This window comes from Muscardinus avellanarius (genome assembly GCF_963383645.1).
Source record: "Muscardinus avellanarius genome assembly, chromosome: 4".
Taxonomy (NCBI): domain Eukaryota; kingdom Metazoa; phylum Chordata; class Mammalia; order Rodentia; family Gliridae; genus Muscardinus; species Muscardinus avellanarius.
Window position 1 is genome coordinate 56,575,741 of NC_137789.1, and position 27,164 is coordinate 56,602,904.

The 27,164-nt window shown below is 42.7% G+C and overlaps 1 protein-coding gene across 1 annotated transcript in view; it reads right to left on the reverse strand.

Annotated features, from left to right (window-relative positions):
- The window catches only part of CHMP4C (charged multivesicular body protein 4C), a gene marked incomplete at its 3' end in the record, with an annotated part of 34,426 nt that extends 22,428 nt beyond the window's left edge, over positions 1-11,998 (reverse strand). The window contains exon 1 of the mRNA XM_080693520.1: positions 11,652-11,998. Within this exon, the coding sequence (XP_080549646.1) occupies positions 11,652-11,841 (190 nt within the window). The 5' untranslated portion in view covers positions 11,842-11,998. The remainder of the gene's footprint in view (positions 1-11,651) is intronic.
- Between the last annotated feature and the right edge of the window lie 15,166 nt (positions 11,999-27,164).

A 27,164-nucleotide genomic window follows, 5' to 3' on the forward strand; every position in this document is an offset into this window, starting at 1 on the left:
GATACAGCAAATAAGACACACTCATTATGTCTATATAGCAGCTAACAGCAGATGAGAAGAGCCAAAAAGATTCACTAGGAATTATTTACAGAATAAAATGTTTCCAGTGCTTGTCAAATATTTGGTTGCATAATTTTATTCCTCTAAATTCCTATTTAAGCCTAAAATAAATGTGGAAACTTTGTTTCATGTAAGCTAGGTGTTTGACACTACATTTTAATTTTTCAATAAAGAATTCAACTTCAAATGCATGAATGCCAACTTTCAATAGAGAAGGATCTCTTTTGCTTTGCCTGTAATTTTAAAACCACCATTCTTGCTGACTTGCTTTTTTTGAGTGTGTTTTCTTTTGCGGGCAGTGATTACCGGGTTGGTATTTTAAGTCAGTAGATTGCTAGACTGAAAAAGAGATGATGGAGGCCGCACCGAACAGTAGGGAGGGCATCTCCCGCCCTGAAGAGCTCATCCCACATCTCACAGGAAATACCTACACTTTAGAAATACCTGGGAACGGGTTTTAGCAGTGGTTAAAAGAGCTACCAGTACAAGTTTAGGAGTTTAAAGCATGCCCTTATATGCTTTGGAATAAGTCCTGTGTGTTTCCACCAAACCATTCTCTATCAATACCACTTATTTGAGAAAAGGACTCACAATCTCTGTACAGGAAAATAACTTTTTCAGGAAATGGCAGCTTATGTGTACTAGCTTTGAACTAGACTCTCACTTTTTTTTGTTTCTTCTTCAAACTTTTAAACCAATTGTGTGTTTGTCAGAACTTCTACCAATGATAATCAGAAAAAGTAGGAGAAACTAAAATTACCAGTAATATGTATTAAAAACACTACACCTGTTAAGTTTACTAAGGGAGAAGATAAAAAATATGATTAAAAATTAATTCTCTTAAGTTTCTGTGATAATATTGTTCTGTAAAAGGACAACTAGATCCACATGCAATTAAATATATTACAAAAAATGAATACCAAAATAGATCTCTTATGCGCATTCCAGGCCTGACCTACAAAATAAAGAATTATAAACTTAAAACTGACTAGCAGCCAGGCGTGGTGGCGCACGCTTGTGATCCCGCGCTTGGGAGGCAGAGACAGGAGGATCATGTAGGTTCAAAGCCAGCCTCACTGGCTTAAGAGACCCTGTTTCCAAATAAAAAATACAAAATAGGTCTGGGAGTGTAGCCGGAGGTAGAAGGATTTCCAGGAACCCCAGTACCACCAAAAAAAAAAAAAAAAAAAAAAAAAAAAGGATGAAAACTGACTAGCAGCCAGTCGTGGAGGCGCACACTTGTAATCCCTGCACTTGGGAGGCAGAGACAGGAGGATCACGCAGGTTCAAAGCCAGCCTTGCTGGCTTAAGAGACAAAAATATAAAATAAAATATATAAAATTAAAAAATATAAATAAAAACATAAAATAGGTCTGGGAGTGTAGCCCAGAGGTAGAAGGGTTTCCAGGAACCCCAGTGCCACCAAAAAATTAATTAATTAAAATAAAGAATAAAAAAAATCTGGCTGGGGATGTAGCTCTGAGGTAGAATGCCCCGGTTTAAATTCCCAGCACTATACACACACATACACACAGACCAAAAAAAAAAAAAAAAAAAAAAACCAGCTGAGTAGTAAATACTTCTCCTTGGCTAAAGTATCATTTTTTTAATTTCCTTTTATCTTGAAAATCATCTAAAATAAATAGTTGTAGATGCAGAGAGGCACAGCACACAGCAGCAGCACTAAGAGCACCTGTGCATAAGCTCACAGTCCTCCTCCGCTCTAGTCCCTCAAAACTGTAAAACTCCTGTGACATAGAATAACTATTTTATTTTGGCTGATTCAATAAGCTGCAAAATAGTATGTGTAGTATCTTCTACCTAGACACTAAGATGAGTGTGTGTGTGTGTGTGTGTGTGTGTGTGTGTGTGTGTGGCACTGGGGCTGGAACCCAGGGGCATTCTACCTCTAAGCTACATCCCCGGCCCTATATTTTATTCTTTATCTTGAAACGGTCTCACTGAGTTGCAAAGGACCTAAGTAGCTGAGGCTGGCCATGAACTGCGAATCTCCTGTCTCAGCCTCCCGAATTCTGGGATTACAAGGGTGCGCCACCACGCCCAGCTAACACTAGAATTTAAATGAATAATAATAATAATGAATGCTCCAATGTCTATAATACGCCTCTGAATTCGAGATTTTTTAACAGAGTTTCTTTTTTTTTTTGTCTCTTTGAAATGAATTCAAGATTTTAAAAAGTAGATGTCGTATTAGGTACCATACAGAACATCCAACTGCTCGTCTAGAAGTAGCCAGAACACCTCAGCCAACTGTCAAAACCCATGCCGCATATGCCTGAAAGAAGATTCTAGTTCAGAAACACTGTGCGCTCTAATTCTGAGAAGTTAAAAAGTAAGACGACGATTATAGAAGCCAATACGAATTCACAGAGATGGAAAATGCCAAACTAATCTCATGAGCATTGTTCCTCTGGATGCAGACTCAAAGAAAATCCATAGACCACCTCTTGGCCTTCTCACCTCACACACAGCAAAGGGATCCAGGAAGCTCTGAGAAGCATTGTCGTGACCTTTATCCCCCATCTCTTATTTATTTATTTATTTATTTATTTATTTATTTATTTATTTATTTGTGTATGTGTGGTACTGTGAATTGAACCCAGGGGCATACTACCTCCAAGCTACAGCCCCAGCCCTATTTTTTATTCCTTATTTTGAAACGGTATCACTGAGTTACAAGGGCCTCTCACTAAGTAGCTGAGGCTGGCCAAGAACCCGGATCCTCCCGTCTCAGCCTCCAAATGCTGCAATTACAAGCGTGCACCACCATATCCGCTTATCTCTCATCTCTTAAAACAGAATTTCCTACTGTGGCATTTTAAAAAGCTATCTAGGGAAGCCAGACGTAATGCACGCTTGTAATCCCCGTGCTTGGGAGGCTGAGACAGGAGTATAGCACAGGTTCGAAGCCAGCCTCAGGTACTTAGTGAGGCTCTCGGCAACTTAGTGAGACCCTGTTTACAAATAAAATAGGTATTACTGGAGAGAAGACAAAACGTTGCAGAAACCAGATGATATGGGTTGAACTGTGGGCCAGGTGTAGGCATAGCTAGATGCATAGCTGAACTCCGTGAGTGTTGATCTATCCAGCTAGTGTGAATGCCTTGGCTGAATCTGGAATGAAGCACTGCTGCTGTCATGCTTGGAATGAAGTCTCTAGTGGGAAGTCATAAAGCTCTGTCCTTTGTTCTGTTTCATTTGATATTTCAATAGACATTTCTGCAACAACAAAGAAGGCTGACTGGCTGATTCAACTAATAGAAACTGCTCATAAAAAAAAAAGACAATAAAGCCAGGCATGATGGCATACACATGTAATCCCAGTCCTTGGGAGGCTAAAACAGGAAGAGTGAAGGTTTGAGGCCAGCCTCGGCAATGCAGTGAAACTCTCAGCAATTTAGTGAGACCCTGTTTTAAAATAAAAAATAAGGAAGGGCTGGGGGTATAGTTGGGTGTTAGAATGCCTCTGGGTTCAATCCCCAGTACCACACGCACAATAAAAGATGATGAAATTGGAATTAAGAACTCTTAATTTCATGACAACTGAAAATAAGATGATGTTTAATAGAAATAAATATAAATGCAAGCCTAACATGTCGATTTAAATGATGGGAGTGGGAGTAAATTTGGCTAAAAGTTTTAACTTTTTCCGAATCAAGGAAGAAAAAAAGTAAGTGACGTGAACACCTGAAAAAGTACGTGGGAATGAAGGCCATACGGACAGAAAAAAAAGAGCTGAGGCCCAGGGCAGTACCTACACAAAAGAATGAGGTGTGAGGGATTGGATCCTTGCTGGGGATGGGAGAAGAGAGGGAGGTAGGGGAAAGTAAGAAGTGTGTTTGCTTTTTTAAATAATATTTGGCAGATTTTAATTATACCTCAAAGTACATAGATTCGTATATGTACACAGCACTGGTGTGTTTTCCTTTGGGTCCCACCGTTTCCCTCCTCCTCTCTCACGGCACACATTAGTGAGGTGATTAGTGATCTCTTCATATATGGACATACCATTATTTGATCTGTTTCCTTCCTCAATCCTTTCCCCTCCTCTTCTTTCTCTACTCCCATTCCCTTCCATGACTTTACTAGTTTTCTCTTTTATCTGAAATCCTTTGTGTTTCCTATTTTCTCTCTAGCTTCCACATATGGGAGAAGGCACACAAAACCTTGACTTTCTGAGACTGGCTGATCTCACTTAGCATGATCTTTCCAAGTTCCATCCTTTTTCCTACATATGGCATCATTTTGCTCTTCTTTTGGCTGAGTTATACTCCATTGTGTGTATAGACCACATGTTCTTGTGTGTGTGTGTGTGTGTGTGTGTGTGTGTGTGTGTGTGTTTTACTGGGGTTCCTGGAAGCCCTTCCACCTCTGAGCTACACTCCCAGACCTATTTTATACTTTTTATTTGGAAACAGGGTCTCTTAAGCCAGCACAGCTGGCTTTGAACCTGCGCAATCCTCCTGTCTCTGCCTCCCAAGCGTGGGGATTACAAGTGTGCGCCACCACGCCAGGCTAGACCACATGTTCTTTATCCATTCATCTGCTGTCTGACACCTGAGTTGGTTCCATAATATGGCTATGGTGAATTGTTACGATGTAAACAGGGGTATGCCAGTAGAACTTTTAAATAACAGCTTAAGTGGATGAGATTCCCAGGGCATGTGCAGATGCCTAGGCTCCTCCACTGTGGGGCGAATGCCCAGGCAAAGCTTCTGAATGGGGAAGGGGGCTGCGAGGAGGATCGCATTTCCATGATCTGATCTTCTAGATGAAAGAAGGTCATTTGAATGGGGGACAAAGACCTTGCCTAGGTATTAGTTAATACCCCAGTTACAAAATCCATTTTTTTCAGGTTCTAGAATTGAGAGTGTGGTAATAATCACAAAGTAATCAGATAACCAAAGGCAAAAAGAATAATATATGAGCCAGGCGTGGTGGCGCACGCTTGTAATCCCCGCGCTTGGGAGGCGGAGACAGGAGGATCGCGCAGGTTTGAAAGCCAGCCGCGCTGGCTTAAGAGACCTTGTTTCCAAAAATTAAAAAAATATGTCTGGGAGTGTAGCCCGGAAATAGAAGGGCTTCCAGCAACCCCAGTACCACCAAAAAAAAAAAAAAAAAGAATAATATATGAGGGTGTCTGATTGTAATCTGAACACTGGATAAGTCTGAGGCCTTCCATAACCAGTGTGAGCTATAGTATATATGGACCAATGAAATGTCCCTAAAGAAGCTAAGTAGACAGCCTCCACTATTCAGTGAGGCCCTCTGCAGCTCAGTGAGATCCTGTTTCAAAATAAAGAATAAAAAACAGGGCTGGGGGTGTAGCTCGGAGGTAGAATGCCCTTGGGTTCCCTCCCCAGTACCGCAAGAAGAAAGAAAGAAAGAAAGGCAGAAAGAAAGAAAGAAAGAAAGAAAGAAAGAAAGAAAGAAAGAAAGAAAGAAAGAAAGAGAGAGAAGGCCAGGAAGCCATAAGAACCCATCAGAAGGTCCCCACATGTCTCTTCAGGGGTAAAGAGTGGGAAGGTGGACAGGTATTTCTCATCTAGGTATCTGAATGACAGCAGAGAGGCGGAGAACAATAGAAAGGGATGAAGGAAGAAAAGGAATAGAGGTCAGTCACTAACAATTGAACAACACATTGAATAATAGTCACAGGCTCCCAAGTGCAGTGAGGATCAGAAGCATTGATTGAGCTGTTTGTTCAAAGTTCAGGTTTATGAACCTTACATTCACACTACTAAATTAGAATCTTTGGCAGGTATTTGCGAGCATACGTTTCCATCAGTATCCAGAAGGGGTTCTAATACAGATGATGTGAGAACCACCCTCTGAGAAACTCTTCAAAAAGGAGGTCACCAGGTAAGCTATATCTCCCAGGGGACACCCATCGGGCCCCGCAGCCTGGCGCCTCGCTGTACCTGAGCTCTGCTTTCGCCCTCACTGACCAAGCATTCAACCAGCCCGCTCTGTGTTTTTCTTCCTCCTGGTCACCAGTGTTGGAAGGTGGAAGAATTCAGCTCGATGACAGGAATAATAAAAAGCAATCTCAAGAACCCACAGAGGTCCCTAGTGCTGAGATAGAGTGGGGCTGTGCCCATATCCCCAGTCTACAGCAGGATTCTGAAAGCTAATCAGCCTTGTCAAGCCACAGCCTGGCTTCAAATTGAGCCAGCTTATTCCAGCAGAGGCGCTCCGCCTTGGAGACCCATGTCACCAGACTCCTGCAGGGGGAAGAAGGCCTCTTCCACACTAGATCTTCCCTGGAATACTGTGGAATGATACCGAGGAGGGCTTGGGACCAGACTCACTGCCCATCTCAGCCTTTTCTTTTTGTTGGCCCGTGTGCTTAGCAGGCTGAGGCAGATAACCCCAGATCCGCCCTTCATCTAACCACATATTTGAGGTTGCTGCTTAGCCCTGGAAAAGGTGAGCAACAGGGCCATGACTAGGGAGAGGGGAGGCAGGCACACACAGAGCACAGAAGGTGAGGCACACTCACTCTCTGGTCACACGCGTGTGCCCTGGGCATCTCGCAACCTCACTCTAAACTGGATCCTGGTGAGTGGACCTCAGCACAGTAAGGAGCCCCAGGGAGTGAGAATGGGACTTCAAATATGTGAAGGGAGCCGGACATGGTGGCGCACGCTTGTAATCCCAGCATTTGGGAGGCTGAGACAGGAGGATCATGGTTCGAGGACAGCCTCAGCTATTTAGTGAGGCCCTTTGCAACTCAGTGAGATTTGAGACCCTGTTTCAAAATAAAGAATAAAAAAATAGGGCTGGGGGTGTAGCTCAAAGGTAGAATGCCCCTGGGTTCCATCCCCAGTACCTCAAAATAAATAAATAAATAAATAAATAAATAAATAAATAAATAAATAAGTGAAAAGGCTTCTCACAGAGGAGATAGAGTGGATTTATTCCGTGTAATTTTTTTCTTTTCTTTTTTTCTTTTCTTTTCTTTCTTTCTTTCTTTCTTTCTTTCTTTTTTTTTTTTTTTTTTTTGTGGTACTGGAGTTCCTGGAAGCCCTTCTACCTCCGGGCTACACTCCCAGACCTATTTTTATATTTTTATTTGGAAACGGGGTCTCCTAAGCCAGCACGCGCGGCTGGCTTTGAACCTGCACGATCCTCCTGTCTCTGTCTCCCAAGCGCGGGGATTACAAGCGTGCGCCATTACGCCCGGCTCTATTCAGTGTTATTTCAAATGATAAAATCTGGGCCAGTAAGTAGGCAAATTTCAGCTTTTGAAAGAAATGCAATTGTTATACACTAAAGGCTGACACTTAGAGAGAACCATGCTAAGTACTTTACACAATGTGATGTGTCCTCACAACTCTGAAGATTCACTGTATCCACTGCCATCATGCAGATGAAGAAACAGAAAATGAGACAGGCCAAGTAACTGATTTAAGGTCACAGCTGCCTATGACATAAGGGCTAGAAATCAAACCCGAGCCAATTGCTCTGAAAGCCAGGGTGTGTGTGTGTGTGTGTGTGTGTGTGAGAGAGAGAGAGAGAGAGAGAGAGAGAGAGAGAGAGAGAGAGAGTGTCACTGGAGATTGAATTCAGGAACATTCTACTTCTGAGCTACATCCCAAGATCTATTTTATTTTTTATTTTGAAACAGGGTTTCACTAAGCTGCTGAGGGCCTAAGTTGTGAGGCTGGCCATGAACCCACCATTCTCCTATTTCTGTCTCCCAAGTAGTAGGATTATAAGCATGTATCACCATGCTCAGAAAGGCAGACTCTTCACCTCAAATTACTTTGTATCTATATATTATTTAAAAATGGCCTCAGGATATTATATTTCAACAAAATCCTTACAACCATCTATCAGGGGTTATATATATATATATATATATATCAGAACAGTATGTTGCCAAACCAATGTGGCAGCAGAGGTTTTCAGTGCACCCCTGAGGCCACCAGCCTGAGCAACAAGAGTCCAAGTCTGCTGGTCATATTCCAACAAAGTGTGTGTGTGTATTTATATTACATACACACACACACACACACACACACACATATATATATATACATATATATACTTAGCATATGCATATATATTATATATGCATTTATATTCACTACCCATACACATATTTGTATGGGAAATGAATATATGTGTGTGTGTATATAAATGAATATATGTGTGTATATAAAAATGTTGTTTATAACCAGGTGTAGTGGCACACACTTGTAATCTCCACGCTTGGGAGGCGGAGACAGGAGGATCGCGCAGGTTTGAAGCCAGCAGCGCTGGCTTAAGAGACCCTGTTTTCAAATAAAAAGTATAAAATAGGTCTGGGAGTATAGCCCAGAGGTAGAAGGGCTTCCAAGAACCCCAGTACCACCAAAAAAAAAAAAAAATGCTGTTTATCTTGATTACTGTGTGTGTGTGTGTGTGTGTGTGTGTGTGTGTGTGTGTGTGTAGTTATTACTCACAGATGCCAAGATGTGAAATAGGTCAGGAAGCAGTGGGAGAGGAAGAGACCTGGCTTTTCTACCTCACTGATATTACTATAGGTTTGGGTTTCTGATCCTGACTCCTGACAATAAGGCACATTTGAAAACTGATAACCAAACCCCATTCCAAGCAGTCATATCAGAATGTAAGGGAGTGGGTCCCAGCATCTAGGTGATTTAATATACAGCAAGGATTAAAAACTGCCATAGGTAGTAGTGCTCAGAAGTAGAAAAAGAATTAAGTGGTATGTTTTGCCTTTGCACAAAGACCACTGGCTATAAAGCAGGAGTTATAGTAATCTGAATAAACAAAATTTTAAAACTTCTGGTCTTCTGAAGTTTTAACTCAGTTATAAATCTTGCTCCAACTGTTACTCTATTGGACCAATTAGTCTTTGGCTGGTCATGATACCATGGTTGTTGCAAAGCCAATTTGGTTTACACACTCAAGTTCTCTAAATGATGACAGTAACCCCTAAAGAAGTTTAAGTCCAGGAGAATTACCTATTCCTGTACTACCTTGCTACAGGTTACAATAAAACCAAGTTTCAGACTACATTCTACATTATATCTTATTAAGCAAACATACACTGGCAAACAGACCAAAACAGTTTATCAATCTGTTTCACAGACACAGGAAATTCCCACTGAGGCCAACAACTTACATTTCTTACAGGAGATTCATTCAAATCATAAATCCAATGCACATCACTGATTTGAGATCAAGCCTCAGGTACCATCTAATGTTAAGTTAGTTAAACATACACCTAGTAGATTTTTTTTTTTTTTTTTTTTTTGGTGGTACTGGGGTGGAACCCAGAGTCTTTCTACCTCAGGGCTATACTCCCAGACCTATTTTTTATACTTTATTTGGAAACAGGGTCCCACTAAGTTGCTGAGAGCCTCACTAAGTAGCTGAGGCTGGCTTCGAACCTGTGCGATCCTCCTGTCTCAGCCTCCCAAGCGTGGGGATTACAAGCGTGCGCCACCACGCCCGGCTAGCATTTTCTTTAACTTATTTTTACTTTATTTAGAATGTTAGCTTATGATGCACTTTAGTGTATTGCCAATTGGAGAACATTTCTGAAAAAAATCAGTAAAACTCATATTATTTTTCATCTTATCCTCTAAAAGCAAATCTACATGTTTCCCAGTTCCTTGAAGCAGATGTTCAGTGTTTTGAATTTTTTAAAAACTAATGTTTGCTGAGCAACCACTGTAGATGCACATATACACTGATCCAAGTAGATAACAAAGAGGGAAAATGCCTTGACAGACATTAAGCAAATGTCAGAATGCACCACAGACTGAAGCACAGTGGAGTAACACAACAACTGTGGCTTTTTAGCAAGCCATAATGGCACGGTCTCCATTTAGAAACTGCCACTTAATAACTTCCTAAATTGTTTCCAGACATAAAGTAAAAATAGAAACCAGTACTTAGCTCTAAAACAGACTATAAAAGGGCCAAAAGTTATATGCAATAGCAGAGAAAAAAGAGACTTGGCCTTCACATTGGCAGTGAGGGTATCATGTGCATGTTTAGAAGAAGAGGCAGGACTTTAATGAGACGTCGTTCCTCTCCTGCACTAAACAACGGCGCATCATTGAGGGTGCACTGAATCCTCCCAAGGCTTCATTGTGACTAAAGAAGTCCAACTCGAGGACACACATGTTCAGGGCCGGGCGATGAACAGAGTCCTGTATTGCCACTATTTCTGGGCCTGCCACTGGCCTGGTATTTTAAGTGCAAATCACTCCATCTTCTCACTGGCTTTTTATACACGCCATGGGTGCCATTTGGATCCGTTCCTGGAGAGAGAGCAGTATACTGAGGAAACCAATTAACTCTGGCAGAGAACAAAGGGTGCAAGGTACGAAAGGAGCACCAAGGCTCATTACTGACTCAAAGTCCCTTGTGCGTGCTAAAAGACAGTGATAGGAAAATAAATATTTAATTCTCTGATTTTTTTTTTTTGTTGTTGTTGTTGTTTTGGGGTGTTGTTAAAGATCTTAACTGCACAAGAGCCAACTAAAGTTTTAAACAACGGAGGAGTAAGATAAACCAGAACATGCTAGGATATGCTTCACTGGAGATTTATATACAAGTTACAATGTGTGATTGGTATACAGACATCACAGCCCTGAAAAACATAGGGCTGAACTAGGAGGAGGAGAGCCAGGAGCAAACTTTAAGAGAAGACTCAGTAATCAAGACAAGTAGTAGTTTATGCAGTGTTTATAAAGGTCAAAATAAACAAAATAATCCATTAAAAAAGACATTTTTTTAAAAAGCACCATAGAGAAAAACCTGTGCTCCAGATACAAGAGAAAAAGAATCAGTCATACCAATCCTGTCTTTATTTATTTTCTTGTATTTTATTTTATTTTATTTTATTTTGCGGGTCTGGTGATGGAACCCAGGGGCATTCTACCTCTGAGCTACACCCCCTGCCCTATTTTTTATTCTTTATTTGGAAACAGGGTCTCACTGACTTGCAAAGGGCCTCACTAAGTAGCAGAGAATGTCAAGGAACCATGATCCTCCCTCTCAGTCTCCTGAATGCTGGATTTACAAGTGTGGGCCACCATACCTGGCTGTCTTTATTTTAAATTTTAATTATGGCTTCATCGTGGTTCTTTTTTTTTTTTTTTTTTTTTTTGCGGTTACTGGGGATTGAACCCAGGGGCATTCCACCTCCAAGCTACACCTCCAGCCCTACTTTTTATTCTTTATTTTAAAACAGGGTCTCACTGAGTTACGAAGAACCTCCCTAAGTAGCTGAGGCTGTCATCCAACCGTGATCCTCCTGTCTTAGCCTCCCGATTGCTGGGATTAAAAGCGTGTGCCACCACGACCAGCTGTATTAATTTTGAGTCCCTTAAATATAAAAATGCTACTCACCTTGGTTACTGAGGCTTGGGGGCGGGGGCTTACAAGTGCCTCGCTCAGGTAGCCCTGGTCACCAGTACAGTTCCTAGAAAGGCTGTAGGGGCACACCTGGCCTCCTGGGGCACCTGGTCCCTGTCCTGACTGTCCCCAAGGGAAGGGCTGCAGGTGGGCGGTGAGGGCTGCGCCCGAGGGTGACCCCAGCCTACCTCGCTTATTCTGCGTGCCGTGCTTCTTGGCCAGGGCCAGCTCCCTCTGGATTCGGTTCTCCAGGTACTCTTGTTTCTTGCTCAGCATCTCTTCCGTCTCCCGGAGCCGGGCCAGGGCCTCCTGGGCGCTGGGAGCAGCTCGGCCCTTGGAGGAGCCTCCCCCTTTGAAGAACTTGCCCAACTTGCTCATTGCTGTGCTGCTGCGGGGCGAGCGGTCCCGGGGCGTCTCCGGAGCTCCCCAGGGCCGCGCCTGGGGGACAGAGGGACGCGAGAGTCCACTCGAGGGCCCCCGAGCGAACGGACGCTCCTGGGAATCAACAAGTTGCCAGGGACAGGTGACACACTCCCCTGGGTATTTCCTGGCCGGCTGCTCGGCCCCGCCCCTCGGCGCGGCTGCCCTGGGGGAGGGCTTGAGTCCGAGCCGCCGCCCGGCGCCACCGGCCCTCTGGGAGTCCGGGGAGAGCAGAGAAAAGTTGAACTGGGTGGAAAGACTGCTCAAAGTTGCTGCTTTACCCACGCTGGGGACACTCCCAGCGATGGATGGTTCCCGGGATCCTGTGCAGGGGCCCAAAGGTGTGTGTGTTAAGTGCGCTTTGCCCACCTGGATATGCAAAATACTTTATTCCAAGTGTGTGTGTGTGTGTGTGTGTGTGTGTGTGTGTGTGTGTGTTCTCATGGTGTTCCTTTATCCAGGTCTCTGCTCTTGTGAATAAAATACTCAGAAATTTCCCCCTAAAAGAGTGTGTCCTGCAGGTTTACTGTGTGTGGTTTCCAGGATGTTCGCCTGCCCCGTGATGAGGTTCTGTGCACAAGTTGGTAGAGCTGGTCGGACTGGGCTGCTCTCTGTATTTGTATAGTCTGGCAGGTTGGTGTGTGCCTGGCTGCCATTTGGCCTGGGTGGATCTAGGTATCTTTGTATGGCTTCAAGTGGGGAAAAAATAGTGGCCATCTCTTTTGCTAAAGCCAGGACTTCCAAGTGTGTTGGTGGTCGCATTTACTTCTATACTTAGGTATCAAAAGCTTTAGGTGTGATTGCCAGTGTTTTGAAAACCTCAGATAGGGTTTCCTTCGTGTTTGGATCTTTGTCAGATGTCTTTACTCCTAAGAAACAAAAGATAGAGAATATCCTAGAAAAAAGAAACGCTATCTTGTCCCTACTTGTTATCTCAGCCCGTGTAGTAGAGCAGTAAGCAGAAACTTCAGTAAGAGAAAAGACATTAATATACAGTGATCATGAGTTGCACCGTGCAAGGGAAAACCTGTGCTGAAACTGTCACAAAGAAGTGGCATGTGGAATTCAGTTGATGTTCTAGTTTTCAAAGACAAGAGTGGTACCCTGCTTGTACAGCCTTATTTGAATAACATCATCCGGCATCATCAGACCTATTTGTGGTTGGTAGCAAACCACAGCTAAAGCATCTAGTACTATAGTAAATTCATCTTGACATCCAAGATCAAGCATCTGCCATCATATTACACAGAAACAGCAGCCTAATCCATTTTACCCAATGCTGTTATAACTAGCATCAAATCTTACCAGAGAAGTTGAATATTTTTATAAGAGGCTTACTGGTATATAACATAAATACACACACACACACACACACACACACACATATATGCTCACCGTTTACCAATAATTGGAGCCAGCCATCCCCCATCATTTTCTGCCTGGCCTTCTAAAGCATTTATAATTTGTAACACATAGCTTGAACTACTTTGGTATGTTTTATAAACTTGTAACAAGAGTTATGTTTATTTATCAAAAATTTTATGAACATGTGTTTAGACTTGTTTTCTTGATTAGATTTCAATCCCCTTAAGAATTAAGTAGAAGCACATACCCTGCTACTATTCCCATGAGTGCATCCTATATCCAAAGAACGCAAGTCTAGCCTGCTCTAGGAACTTACCTTCTAGGAACAATAGTAACAGCTGCCCTCTTCTGAACACCGGTGTGATAAGCATGCTACATGCATTATCAATAATCCCTACAAAATTTACAAAACAGTTTTATTTCTATTTGACAGATGAAATACCTACCACTCAATCGATAACTTGTACACATTCACGCAGGCAGTAAACGTGGAAGAGTTTTCTGTTTTAAACATATGGTTTTAAGTAGATAAAGTGGTGTATGCCTGTAATTTCAGTACTTGGGAAGCTGAGAGAGGAGGATCGCAGGCTCAAGGCCGGTCTTAAATTTAGCAAAACTCTCAGCAATTCAGCAAGACCCTGTTTCAAAATAAAAAGCGCTGGAGATGTAGCTCAGAGGTAGAATGCCCTTGGGTTACATCACCAATACCACAACAGCAATAACAACAACCTTATGGTCTTTTCACTACATAACTTTCTTTTTTTTTTCTGAGATGGTCCAGATGATAAATTAATTAATTGTTTGTTTAATTAAATAATGTGGGTGAAGAGGTTTTTACAAGGCATTGAATTCAAGGAATCCTGCAAGCATGAATAAATCCCTGGAAGTGTAGATTTAAATAGGAACTCACCCAGTACACTAAAACATCCGGTGTGGTTCACTAGTACACTTTCGCATTGGGAGAATATTGAACAAGTGGAACAGAAGGAGTTGTGTGACCCTACACCCATCCATGTTTCCATTCAGCAGATGCTTAGTGAGCACCCTCTGCGCCAGGCATTGTGATAGTAATGGTGGGGGATCTGATAAAGCGCAGGCTAGAAACGTTTGCTGTTCCAACAGACCTTACAGCTCTAGGGGACAAGTCAGAAGTTAAACAAATTTCCTCACAGATAATGGACCTTATCATTTTAAACTCTAATAAGTTCTGTGGGGAAAGAACAGGAACTATGAGAGTAAATAATAGAGGAACCTGATATTTTCTTGGATTCAAAGAAAAGTGGCCTTAACAGTGATATTTAAACGTCGCTATGCATATATCACTATAGCATTCTAACATTAATTCTTTGGGAAGGTACAGAAGGGTGGTATAACTAAAACACGGCAATAAAAAAGTTTTTAAAGTGACATTTAAACTGAGATTGAATGATAAATTGATAGCCAGCACAGTGTATATTCAGTAGTGAATGGAAAGACAAAAAAACCTGCATTTTTGGAGTCTGCATTCCAGTTAAGAGAAGACAGTTAATTAGAAAAAGGATGCCTGTGTTGCTGTATGGGAAAACAAAATGGGGACTGTAATTAAAACCACAAGCAATATGCACAAATATCTTGAGTCTGTACTATTAGGGTTTGAAGGAAGACCAGGGTATATGGGGCCTGGAGATAGGACAGCAGAGAGTAAAAAGATTGCTTTAAAAGAGTTCACAGAGGGTCCACACTGCGTGCTTATGGATCTCATATTTTATTGTCAGAGCATATGAAAATCAATCAGAAGTTAAAGAATCTAGTCATTAATTTGCAATTCAATAGAAAAAACAATTTACCAAATTTAATGTGTAGCACTTTCAGAAACCCATGTGGTATGCAAAGCAAGACACATCTAAATTAAAAATCATTCCCTTCTATTAATACATAAATTCAGTGGGGAAAAGATAATACTTGTAAGCAAGTAAACCATCCAAATATATATTAGTGTTTAATCCAGCAGCGGGATGTAGAAAATAAATTTTTAAATCAATGATTTAGAAGCTGAAAATAACACATTAATCTTCATTCAATACTCATTCTACAAATGTGGCTTCATAAAGAGTTCTCAGCATCTAGTGTATTTTTCATTTTCTAATCTCAATTGATCTTGGCTAATAAGGAGGCTGTTGTTCAAAAGAATGATCTTGTTCAGGATGATTTACCATGGTTAAGATGGCAAAGGAAATTGGAAATTTATAGATCTGTTAAAAAGACCTAGATGTCAGGCTAATTGATACATTTTGGCCACCCCTCGAAATTACATCCATTTTTAGAATGCCAAATGAGCTCTCTAAAGCAACAGAAGAAGAATTACCCTTTAAACATACTGCAGAATAATCATCAAATAGTTATTTATTAAGCAGCTCAACAAGCATGTACACATTCTTGTCATCAGCAATTCTTTTTGTTTCTTAGAACCGAATACTCTTTGTATGTGAAGCTCAATCACTATAATGAGTGCAAAAGTAGCCATTATGAAAAAATAATCATTTTTAAAACAAAAGTTTGACTGTCCTTTTTATAAGCAAAATACATGGTGCCTATGACCGAGTTTCACCTGTGCAGGTCTTTATCCAAGTTTCTCATATCTTTGTCCATCTCTGATCAGAAAGAAGGTTTTAAAACCTGGGGTTTACCAGACTTGACTGAAAAATGTCTTTCCACACCAGCCACTTAGTGGATATAAAAATGCAGCTTCGCCACCTGAGTGTCACTGTTATTGTACAGCCAGCTAAAAGCAGATTTTTACACCTTCCTTTGCCTCTAGAATATCATTATTCTGAGTATAATCACATGAGATGTACCTAATTGAGAAACACACAAATTCTCCCCAGTCTTGCTCAGTTAATAACCCCAGGCTAGCTGGCTGCGGTGGTACATGCCTCTAGTCCCTGTATCTGGGAGGCTGACACAAGAGGATCACAGGTTCAAGACCAGTCTCAACAACTTAGACCCTCAGCAATCTTGTGAGACCCTATTTCAAAATAAAAAAATTAAAAATCTGGAAGTATAACTTAGAAATAGAATGGCCCATTCTGCCAAAAGTGATCTATAGATTCAATGTAATTCCTATTAAAATACCAACAACATTCTTCATAGACGTAGAAAAATCAGTCGTGAATTTTATATGGAGAAAGAAAAGACCCCGAATAGCCAAAGAAATCCTCAGCAATAAAAACCAGGCAGGAGGCATCATGAGCCCAGACTTCAAATTATACTTTAGAGCAATAGTAGTAAAAACAGCATGGTATTGGCACAACAACAGGCAGACTGACCAGTGGAATAGAATAGAAGATACCGAAACAAACCCACACACCTACAGTCAGCTGATCTTTGACAAAGGGCCCAAACTTGTACGCTGGAGAAAAGATAGCCTTTTCAACATATGATGCTGAGAGAACTGGCTATCCATTTGTAGAAAGATGGGACTAAATCCTTACCTCTCACCATGCACAGGAATCAACTCGAGATGGATCAAAGACTTAGAAATTAGACCAGAGACTGTGAAGTTATTAGAGAAAGGCATAGGATCTACACTCCAACATATAGGTACAGGGAGTAACTTTCTCAACAAGACCTCCAAAATGCAGGAAATTAAAGCAAGAATTAGTAAGTGGATGGCAACAAACTACAAAGTTTTTTCTCATCAAAGGAAATCATCAGGAACCTAAAGAGAAAGCCTACAAAATGGGAGAAGATCTTCACCAACCACTACTCGAATAGAGGGCTAATATCCAGAATATACAAAGAGCTCAAATGACTATACACTAGCAAAACAAATAACCCAATCAAGAAATGGGCAACTGAACTGAATAGATACTTCACAAGAAAGGAGATACAAATGACCAATAGATACATGAAAAGATGTTCAACATCATTAGCCATCAGGGAGATGCAAATCAAAACTACACTGAGATTCCATCTAACCCCAATCAGAGTGGTGAGCATAAAGAAATCAAATAACAATAAATGCTGGCAAGGATGTGGGGAAAGAGGAAATCTTTTACACTATTGGTGGGAGTGCAAACTAGTTCAGCTGCTATGGAGATCAGTGTGGAGATTCCTTAGAAAACTGGGAATAGATCCACCATATTGATCCTCTATACCACTCCTGGGTATCTTTCCAAAGGGTTTGAAATAAGAGAACTACAGTAACATATCCATACCCATGTTTATTGCAGCACAATTCGTAATAGCCAAAACATGGAACCAACCTAGGTCTCCATCAACAGATGAATGGATTGCAAAATTATGGGAAATATTCACAATGGAATTTTATTCAGCAATAAAGAAGAACAAAATCATGTCATTTGCAAGAAGATGGAAAGTCCCGGGGAGCATTATGTTAAGTGAGATCAGCCAAGCACAGAAAGAGAAGGAACTTATGTTTTCTCTAATATGCTCAAACTAGGAAGTATTAGGGATACCAGAGACTCCAGACAGTGGAGGAGAAACTCTCATTCATAGAGCTTTTAACCCTTTTCCAATTTTTTCTCTCCATCTATCCTATGCTGCTTTTCACTTTTCATTCTGTTTATTTTTCATGCTTTCACCCTCAGAATACTCCACCTGATAGTGGAGATTGTTTTGTTCACAGGTGTCTTTACAACTCCCAGATTCAGCCTGGCACATTGCAGGCTCTCTATCAATGTTTGTTGATTGAATGAATGAATGAATACAACATGGGCCATCACTAGCTGAATTATGACACAACATAGAAAAATATTTGAAACTTATTTCCTAGATCCAGTAATCTGTGTCATCATTTTGACCATACAGAAGAGATGCCCATAGTTCTAATCATTAAATCTCTGAGATCAGTATGCAAAAGTTCTCACAAAATGTATGGGCCATCTTAATTGGGGAAAAGGAAAACACTTGGGACAGTGTTATACTCAGCATTAGAATAGGAAGTAAACACTCTTGTATTAAAAATGTTGTCTCTTGAAAATAATTCATATTTTAAAATATTTTTAATTGGTGGGAATTTTAAGTAAGGAGTAAAGTTAATAGTAGCTGTTATTGTATTATCAAAAATTTTTATAGTAAATTAGACTAATTACACTTAAATATCCAACTGGTCCCAAAGTACGCATTTTTTTTTTCTGGTACTGGGGATGGAACCTAGGGGCATTCTAACTTCAAGCTACACCACCAGCCCTATTTTTTATTCTTTGAGATAGGATCTCACTGAGTTGCAAAGGGCCTCACGTAGTAGTAGCTGAGGCCGAGAATCACATTCCTCCTGTCTCAGCCTCCCAAATGCTGGGATTACAAGTGTGAGCCACCATATACCCGGGCTCCCAAAATATAATTTAAGCCATAGTTTCAAAACAATTGTATGTATGCTTAAAGAATTCAAAGATTCTGCATGGTGGCAAATATTTTTAATCCCAGTACTAGGGAGCCTGAGATAATAGAATCATAGGTTCAAGATCAGACTCAGCAACTTTGCAAAACTCTCAGAAACCTTTAATACCCTGTTTTCAAATAAAACAATAAACAAACAAAAAAGTGCTGAGAGTGTAGTTCAAAGGTATATAGCTCCTAGACTCAATCCCCCCTAAATACTACACACACACACACACACACACACACACACACACAACACACACAACACACCACAACACACACACACACACACACACACACACACACACACACACACAGATGGATGTGATGTTCCATGTCTGTAATCTTAGCTTCTTGGGAGGCTAAGGCAGAAGGATCATGAGTTCAAGGCCTGCCTGGGCAACTGAACAATACCCCAAATAAACATATACTCAAAATAAAAAATAAGAAGGGCTAGGGTTATAGCTTAGTGGTAAATGCTCCTGGATTCAATACCTAGTTTCACAAAGAAAAAAAAATAATTACCTAAGAAAATTTTACAAATTTACATGCTGGAACAAACCATTACTTGAAATAAATAAAGATATGCTAGTCATGATGGTACATGCCTGTAATCTCAGTACTTGGTAGGCTGAGAAAAGAGGACCATAGCTTTGAGGATAGCCTCAGCAATATAGTGAGATTCTCAAAAACTTAGTGAGACCCTATTTCAAAATGTATATATATTAAAAAGAGCTGGAGGTATAACTCAGAGGTAAAATGTCCCTGGGTTCAATCCCCAGTATAAGAAAAAGAACGAGCCCGGCGTGGTGATGCACGCCTGTAATCCCCACGCTTGGGAGGCAGACACAGGAGGATGGCACAGGTTCAAAGCCAGCAGCACTGGCTTAAGAGACCCTGTTTTCAAATAAAAAAGTATAAAAATAGGTCTGGGAGTGTAACCTGGAGGTAGAAGGGTTTCCAGGAACCTCAGTACCACAAAAAAATTAATAATAATAAAAAAAAGAAAAAGAAAAAAAACAGATGGGAGAGAAGAAGGCAAAGAAGAAAGGAAGTTAGTTTCAAAACACACACAGGCAGCCTGTATGCACAGATGTGCAAGTGCATGGGCACGCACACACGCACACACACAGACACACACAAAAATCCATGGCCGTGATAATGATGGGGTGGAGTATGATGACAGGTTTTTCTCTGCATCACACCTTTTTCATCTCTGCTGATTAAGCTGTAAACTTTGCAGACACGGAGTTTTAAATTGTTTTTAGTTCCTTCACCATCCTGTAGCCTTCCTTTCAGTAAGCCCCCAGTTGCTTATTTCACACTGAAAATATGTACTGAGACCCAAGAAAATTATTCCTGGTGCCTTCAACCAGGCAAGCAGGTAAAGCAAGCTACTATGCTCATGTTTCTTGTTACGAAAATTGTATTTTTATTAATCCTGACTAGGATCATAACAGCTTCAGGGCAGCATATGTCAATTTTGACTTGATCATTCATTCATCCAGTGGATGAATATGTTTTGCAGTCTTACCATGTGTACAACACTGGACAGAGAGCTGTAGATTGAATGAATAAAACATAGTCTTTGTCCTCAAGTGACAACGAGGAGACAGATTCTCACCAATCATCATGAAAACATGAACTTGGAAATTGTGACGAATGTTATGAAGAAATGTACAAAAAGATGAGAAAATCAAGAATGTCAATTGATGCAATTAAAGCAATGGCCTCCAAAATTATCTACTTTCTAATTCTAAAACCTGTGATTGTTACTTTATATGACAAAAAATACTTCACAGCACTGATCAGATTAAGGTTCATGAGATGGGAGATTTTCCTGAAATATTCCAATGGATTTATTAAAATTGTAAATTGTAAGGGTCTTTTTTTCTTTTTGGTATTGTGAATAGAATCCAGGACATTCTACTTTTTTTTTTTATGGTACTGGGGTTCCTAGAAGCCCTTCTAATTCTACCTCCGGGCTACACTCCCAGACCTATTTTATACTTTTTTATTTCTGGAAACAGGGTCTCTTAAGCCAGTGTGGCTGGCTTCGAACCTGCACTATCCTCCTGTCTCCGCCTCCCAAGCGCGGGGATTACAAGTGTGTGCCACCATGCCCGGCGGGGGATTCTACTTTTGAGCTACACCTCTAGCCCTATTTTATTTTTATTTTGAAACAAGGTCTCACTAGGTTGAGGAGAGTCTCACTACTCATCAAGGCTGTCCTTGAACCTGTGATCCTACTGTCTCAGCCTCCCAAGGACTAGGATTACAAGTATATGCCACCATGCCTGGTTCTAAAGGTCCTTAAAATAGGAAGGCAAAAGGGTCAAGTCCTGAGAAGGAGAAATATTAGAGAGAGAGAGAGAGAGAGTTGAGGGAGGTATGAAAAGGAGAAGAGAGATTTGAGGATTCCACTTTGCCAAATTTGAAGAGGGAAGAAGAGGTCAGAAGCAAGTAATGTAAGCAGACTTTGGAAAAGCCAAGGAATTGGATTATTCTGAAAGTCTTTTGAAGGAATGTAGTCTCGTCAATATATTTGTTTTAGAATTTCTGATCTCTATGGCTATAAGATAGTACATTTGTGTTGTTTAAACCCCTACATTTGTGATAAAATTTTAAAGAAACGATAGGAAACCAATATATATAACAAAGACCCCAATTCAATCTTCAGTAGGTCTTAGAAGCCTCTTTTGAGAACTGAAAGATGAGGGAGACAGCAGAGCAAATATAGGGAAAGTAAGAAGCACCCCAGACCAAGGGACTGGGCCCTGAGGCTGGGGAATAGCTGGTAAGTGCAAATGAGGCCAGAAGGAACATGAACAGGTAGAGGAGTTTTAAGTGCTAGAGAGAAGGAGGGAAGAGTTAAAGCCTTTTTTGTAAACCAATATATAAAATGTGGATGATAATAGAATCTATTTTAAAGTATTATTTTGGAAATGAAATGAAATAACTCATTTAACTGCCTGGCACCTAGCAAATAATCAAAGCGTTTAAGCTATTAGCATTGCTCAAGTTTGATCCCAAAATGTTTAAGAGTTGATCTTGAGCTAGGCATAGTGGTAGATGCCTGTAATCCCAGCCACTCAGGAGGCTGAGACAGTAGAATGGCAAATTCGAGGCCTGCCTCTGGCCTTAGCAAGTTCATAAGACTCTGTCTCTGAGGATATAATTCAGTGGTAGATATTTCCTGGGTTCAATCTCCAATTTGGTCAAAATAAATACATACATCTTAAGAGTTGCAGCTGAGCGTGATTGTGCATGCTTGTAATCCCAATACTTGGGAGGCCAAGACAGGAGGATCACAGATTCATAGCCAGCTTCAGCAAATTAGCGAGGCTCTCAGCAACCTAGTGTGACCCTATTTCCAAATAAGAAATAACATTGAACTAGGGTATAGCTTTGAGGTAGAATGCTTCTGGCTTTAATCTCCAGTACCAAAACAAAACAACAAACAAAAATAATATAATAAGAGTTTATCTTGGACATGATAGGCAAAATAAACTGATATTCAGAGAGCAGGAATAATTTTGTGTTCTGAGTTAGGTAATATCTCTTATTTTTTTTATTTATTGAGAGTATATTATTCAGCTGTAGCCATGACCATGTTGTATAACAAAAGTCCCAAAACTCCAGGACTTAACAATAAGCTTTATACTCATGCTTACAGACCTACAGTTTCATTGGGATTCATCTGGCCTATAAAAGGTTTGGCTGTAAGCTGACTGAGCTCACTTTAAGGTTATGAGTTGGTTTCAGGTCTGTTCCACACGTGCTAATTCTGGGGCCCAAAGTGAGAGACAGCAGCTGTATGACTCACGTTCCTCTCCTGGAGCACTAGAGTACAAGGACCAGGGCACATCACACATGTACATTTTAGGACTCTATCTGGGTCAGATCCGCCAACATTCTGTAGGCCAAAGCAAGTCATAGGACCAAACCCAACATTTATGAGGTGATAAAGCACATCTTGCCCTCACAGGGAAAGGAAGAGTGAATATTTATTGAACAGTAATTCAAACTACTACACCTGTTGAATCATAATAAATTGTAAAAAAAATTGCATTAAAGATAATAACATTAACAACTGATATTTTCTATTTTACCCACACTTATTAATACTATATTGAGCAAAAATTTTGCAAAAAGGAGGTATTTTAAGTCTATATTTAATAATACAATATATGGTAATAATTAATTGCATACAATATGGGATTATTTTTTGCAGTATTGGGAATTGAACCCAGGGGCATTCTACCACTGAGCTACACCCCCATCCCTATGTTTTATTCTTTATTTTGAAACAGGGTATCACTAAGTTGCAGAGGATCTCACTAAGTAGCTGAGGCTGGCCGCAAATCTGCTACTTTCCTGTCTCAGCCTCCCAAGTACTGGGGTTACAAGCATATGCCACCATGCCCAGCTATAATATGGGATGTGTGTGTGTGTGTGTGTGTGTGTGTGTGTGTGTGTGTGTGTGTGTGGTACTGGGGATGGAACCCAGGGGCATTCCACCTCTGAGCTACACCCCCAGCCTATTTTTATTCCTTTTTTTTTTTTTTTTTTGCAGTACTGGAGATGGAAGCTAGGGACATTCTACCTCTGAGCTACACCCCCAGCCCAATTTTTTATTCTTTATTTTATTTTTTATTTATATACTTTTTATTTGTGCATTATAATCATACATCACATTGGAATACAAGACTTGAGAGGATATACAAGCACACATCATCCAATTAGCCCTCATCCACTCCCCATCCCATTCCCTCCTCCTCCCTCAATCCCATGCTTGTTTGGTGATTAACTTTGATACATTTGTTTATGTACCTCCTGAGTTTTAAAGAGGCTCCATCCTCCCCTATCCCATACCCTCTGATTAGTCACCTTAATTGCTTCACTATAGAGCCCTGTCTATACCTCGACCTCTTCCTGTTACCCCTTTCCTCCTAGTTATTGCTGATTAGGGGAAGCATCTGGTTTTTATTTTCTGCAATATTTCTCTGTGCATGCCGTGTTACAAGTACCAATCCCACTCTTGACAGCCCCAGTAGTGGCCTGACTACCCGGTGGACTGATCCAGACCTCGCTGGCTCAGGCAGCGGCCTTGCCTCATGGGAGGCCCTGATTCTGGCCTCACTGGCCTCCACACCGGCCTAACCCCTCGGCTGGCTCCGATCCCTGCCTCGGTGGCCTCAGCACCTGCCTTGCCTCAAGGCAGGCTCTGTCCCAGCCTCGCTGACCCTGGCACCGGCCTAACCCCTCGGCTGGCTCCAATCCCGGCCTCAGAGGCCCCAGTAGTGTCCTTGCCTCAAGGCAGGCTCCGATGCCAGCCACTGACCCCATCACCGGCCTATCCCTCTGCAGGCTCCGATCCCAGCCTCAGAGGCCCCAGCACTGGCCTTGCCTCTAGGCAGGCTCTGGTGCTGGCCGCTGGCCCCGGCACTGACCTACCCCTTGACAGGCTGAAATCGCGGCCTCGGAGGCCCCAGCACCAGCCTTGTCTCACGGCAGGCTCAGCTCCTGGACTCTCTGGCCCCGGCACTGGCCTAACCCCTCGGCAGGCTCCGATTCTGGCCTCAGAGGCCCCAGCACCGGCCTTGCCTCATGGCAGGTTCCAATTTCGGCCTCAGAGGCCTTAGTAGTGGCCGTGCCTCGTGGTAGCCTCCAATCCCGGCCTCGCTCACCCCGGCACAAGCCTTACCCCTTGGCAGGCTCCAATCCTGGCCTCAGAGGCCTTAGTAGCAGCCATGCCTCACGGTAGGCTCCGATCCCGGCCTCACTGGCCGCAGCACCGGCCTTACCCCTCGGCAGGCTCCAATCCAGGCCTCAGAGTCCTCAGTAGTGGCCTTGCCTCACGGCAGGCTCCAATCCCGGACTCGCTGGCCCTGGCACCGGCATAACCCCTCAGCAGGCTCCAATCCAGGCTTCAGAGGCCCCAGCACCAGCCTTGCCTCACGGCAGGCTCCAATCCCGGCCTCGCTGGTCCCAGCACCGGCCTAACCCCTTGGCAGGCTCTGATCCTGGCCTCGGAGGCCTCAGTATTTGCCTTGCCTCATGGCAGGCTCCAATGCCGGCCGCTGGCCCTGGCACCGGCCTAACCCCTCGGCAGCTCCAATCCAGGCCTCAGAGGCCCCAGCACCAGCCTTGCCTCTCGGAAGGCTCCAATGCCGGCTGCTGACCCTGGCACCAGCCTAACCCCTTGGCAGGCTCCAATCATGGCCTCGGAGGTCCCAGCAGCAGCCTTACCTCATGGCAGGCTCCAATCCCAGCTTTGCTGTCCCTGTCGCTGGCCTCACCCCTCAGCAGACTCCAATCCAAGCACCCTCTTCTCCCAGCAGGTTGTCCCACGTTCCCGAGGGTGCGTGGTGGTAGCATTCTGTCTCTAGGGTTATTACTTCAAAAGTTCCAGGTGTAATGCATCAGATCTCTGCCTCCCCTGAGTACTGGCCATTGCCATTGCTGCTGCCTCCACCATTTCAAATCTTTCCCAAACTCTTTTTCCACTCTGAATGCGCGACGGTAGCATTCGATGTTTGGTGTAATTTCTCCAAAAAATAAGGTTGGCAGGATCAGATTTCTGCCTCTCCTGAATACAAGTCTCCACCACCATCGCGGAGACCGCTTCAATCACCGCCTTCCTCCTAGGTCTCCGCTAAACTCTCTCTTTACAGGTGAAGTCCAGGATTCTTAAGACTGTAGAGAAGAAGCAGTCATCCTTCGCGGAGAATTTTTCCAAAAGTTCCAGTTCATTTGGATAAGTTTTGTCTGCATCTCCAGTATCCTGAATCTGTCACGGCCTTCTTGACCCCTCTTCGATATTTTGATATTTTACTTTTTCTTTTCCTTTTCTTTTCTTTTTTTCTTTTCTTTTTCTTTTTTTTTTTTAATAACAGAAAACAGTATTGTGGTTTGAGGAGGTTGTGGGATCAGGCACTCAGTAGCACTGTGGCCCGGGCCCAGTTTCTAAGGGGATCCAGCATGCTCCACACCCTCCTGGGGCCCAGAGTCCTGTGACCCAGGCCCCGGCCCTTCCAGGGATCCAGCGTGCCCCGCCTGACCCCCTCCTGGGGCCCAGGACATTGCAACCTGGCCCTGGTTTCTCTGGGGGGTCTGGCATGCTCCACACGATCCCGCCTGGGGCCCAGGGTCCTGTGACCAGCCCCTGGTTTCTCAGGGGGTCCGGCATGCCCCACATGACCCCCGCCCGGGACCCAGGGTCTTGCGACAAGTTTTTCCGGGGGTCTGGCGTGCTCCACGGGATCCCACTTGGGGCCCAAAGTCCTGCGACCCGGGCCCCAGCCCTTCCGGGGATCCGGCGTGCCCTGCCTGACCTCCGCCCGGGACCCCAGGGCCTTGCACTTATTCTTTATTTTGAAAAAGGAGAAAAGCGGGGCTTAAGAGCCCCGCTAATAACCAATCTCCATTACCACAAAATCAGTGCCTTTCATAGACAGAAAACACCATCACCAGAGAAACAAAAAAATCACCAGGCTCCAGAGAGAAAGCGGACTGAGAACAGACTCAGAGCCACAGAGGAGATACACCGGCCTCACGCCCGAGGACGCGGCAGCATCGCCATACTGCCGGCGGCAGCGGTGAGTTCACCAGACGGCTACAGCAAGCCGAGGTGAGCCGCTGTGGAACAGCCAGGGGGGATTTTTTCAGCGCAGGGAACATCTAAAGCTCCCAGTGGCTGAGCTCAGCAAACAATGCAGGGACTCAGAGTGGAACTCAAAACCAAGAAGAAATAAGCCAGCCTCATGGCCGAGGGCGTAGCAGCGGCGCCATATTGCCACCAGCGGCAGCAGCAGCGAATCAACCGAGTCCAGTACAGCTACAGCTGCGTACTCAAGAACAGTGAGTCAAATTGCGGGCCACAGAGGAGAAATCCCAGTACTGTACTCCCTGGGACTTGACCCAGTGGGAGAGTGGCGGTGGCAGAGATATCACACCATAGGAGAACGTGCAACCTGGCACCCCCCATAGTTTAAAGCAGCCTCTATCGACTCTCTGGGTCGGAGACTCTGTGATACAACCCAGTAAAGGAGTAGTGGGGTCTGAGATACTACAGACTCGAGACCCAGAGCACCTTAAGTGAAGTCATAGTGACCCAAGGGAAGAACCCAGAGAAGGCACAAACTTCCAAAATCATGGGAAAGAGGAATAACACTGGAGCAATGAATGCCCACAACCCCACAACATCAGAATCCGATAAAACAGAAAATCAGAGATTTCTAGAAGAAATCTAGAAATCAGGAAAATAACTGTAGAAATAATAGAGGTGCTTCAAAAAGAACTCAGAGAGAGCCAAAAAGAGATAAAGGATATAATCAATGAAGTAAAGGCCTCAATTCAAAGCACAAACAACCGATTAGACCACATGGAGAACAGAATCTCGCTCTTAGAAGATGATCATTTCAAAAATGAACACATAGTTTCTAATCTAGAAAAAAATATCCAACAGCAGGAATCTGACATTGAAGAAATATGGGCCCATTTTAAGAGAGCTAACCTAAGAATAATTGGAA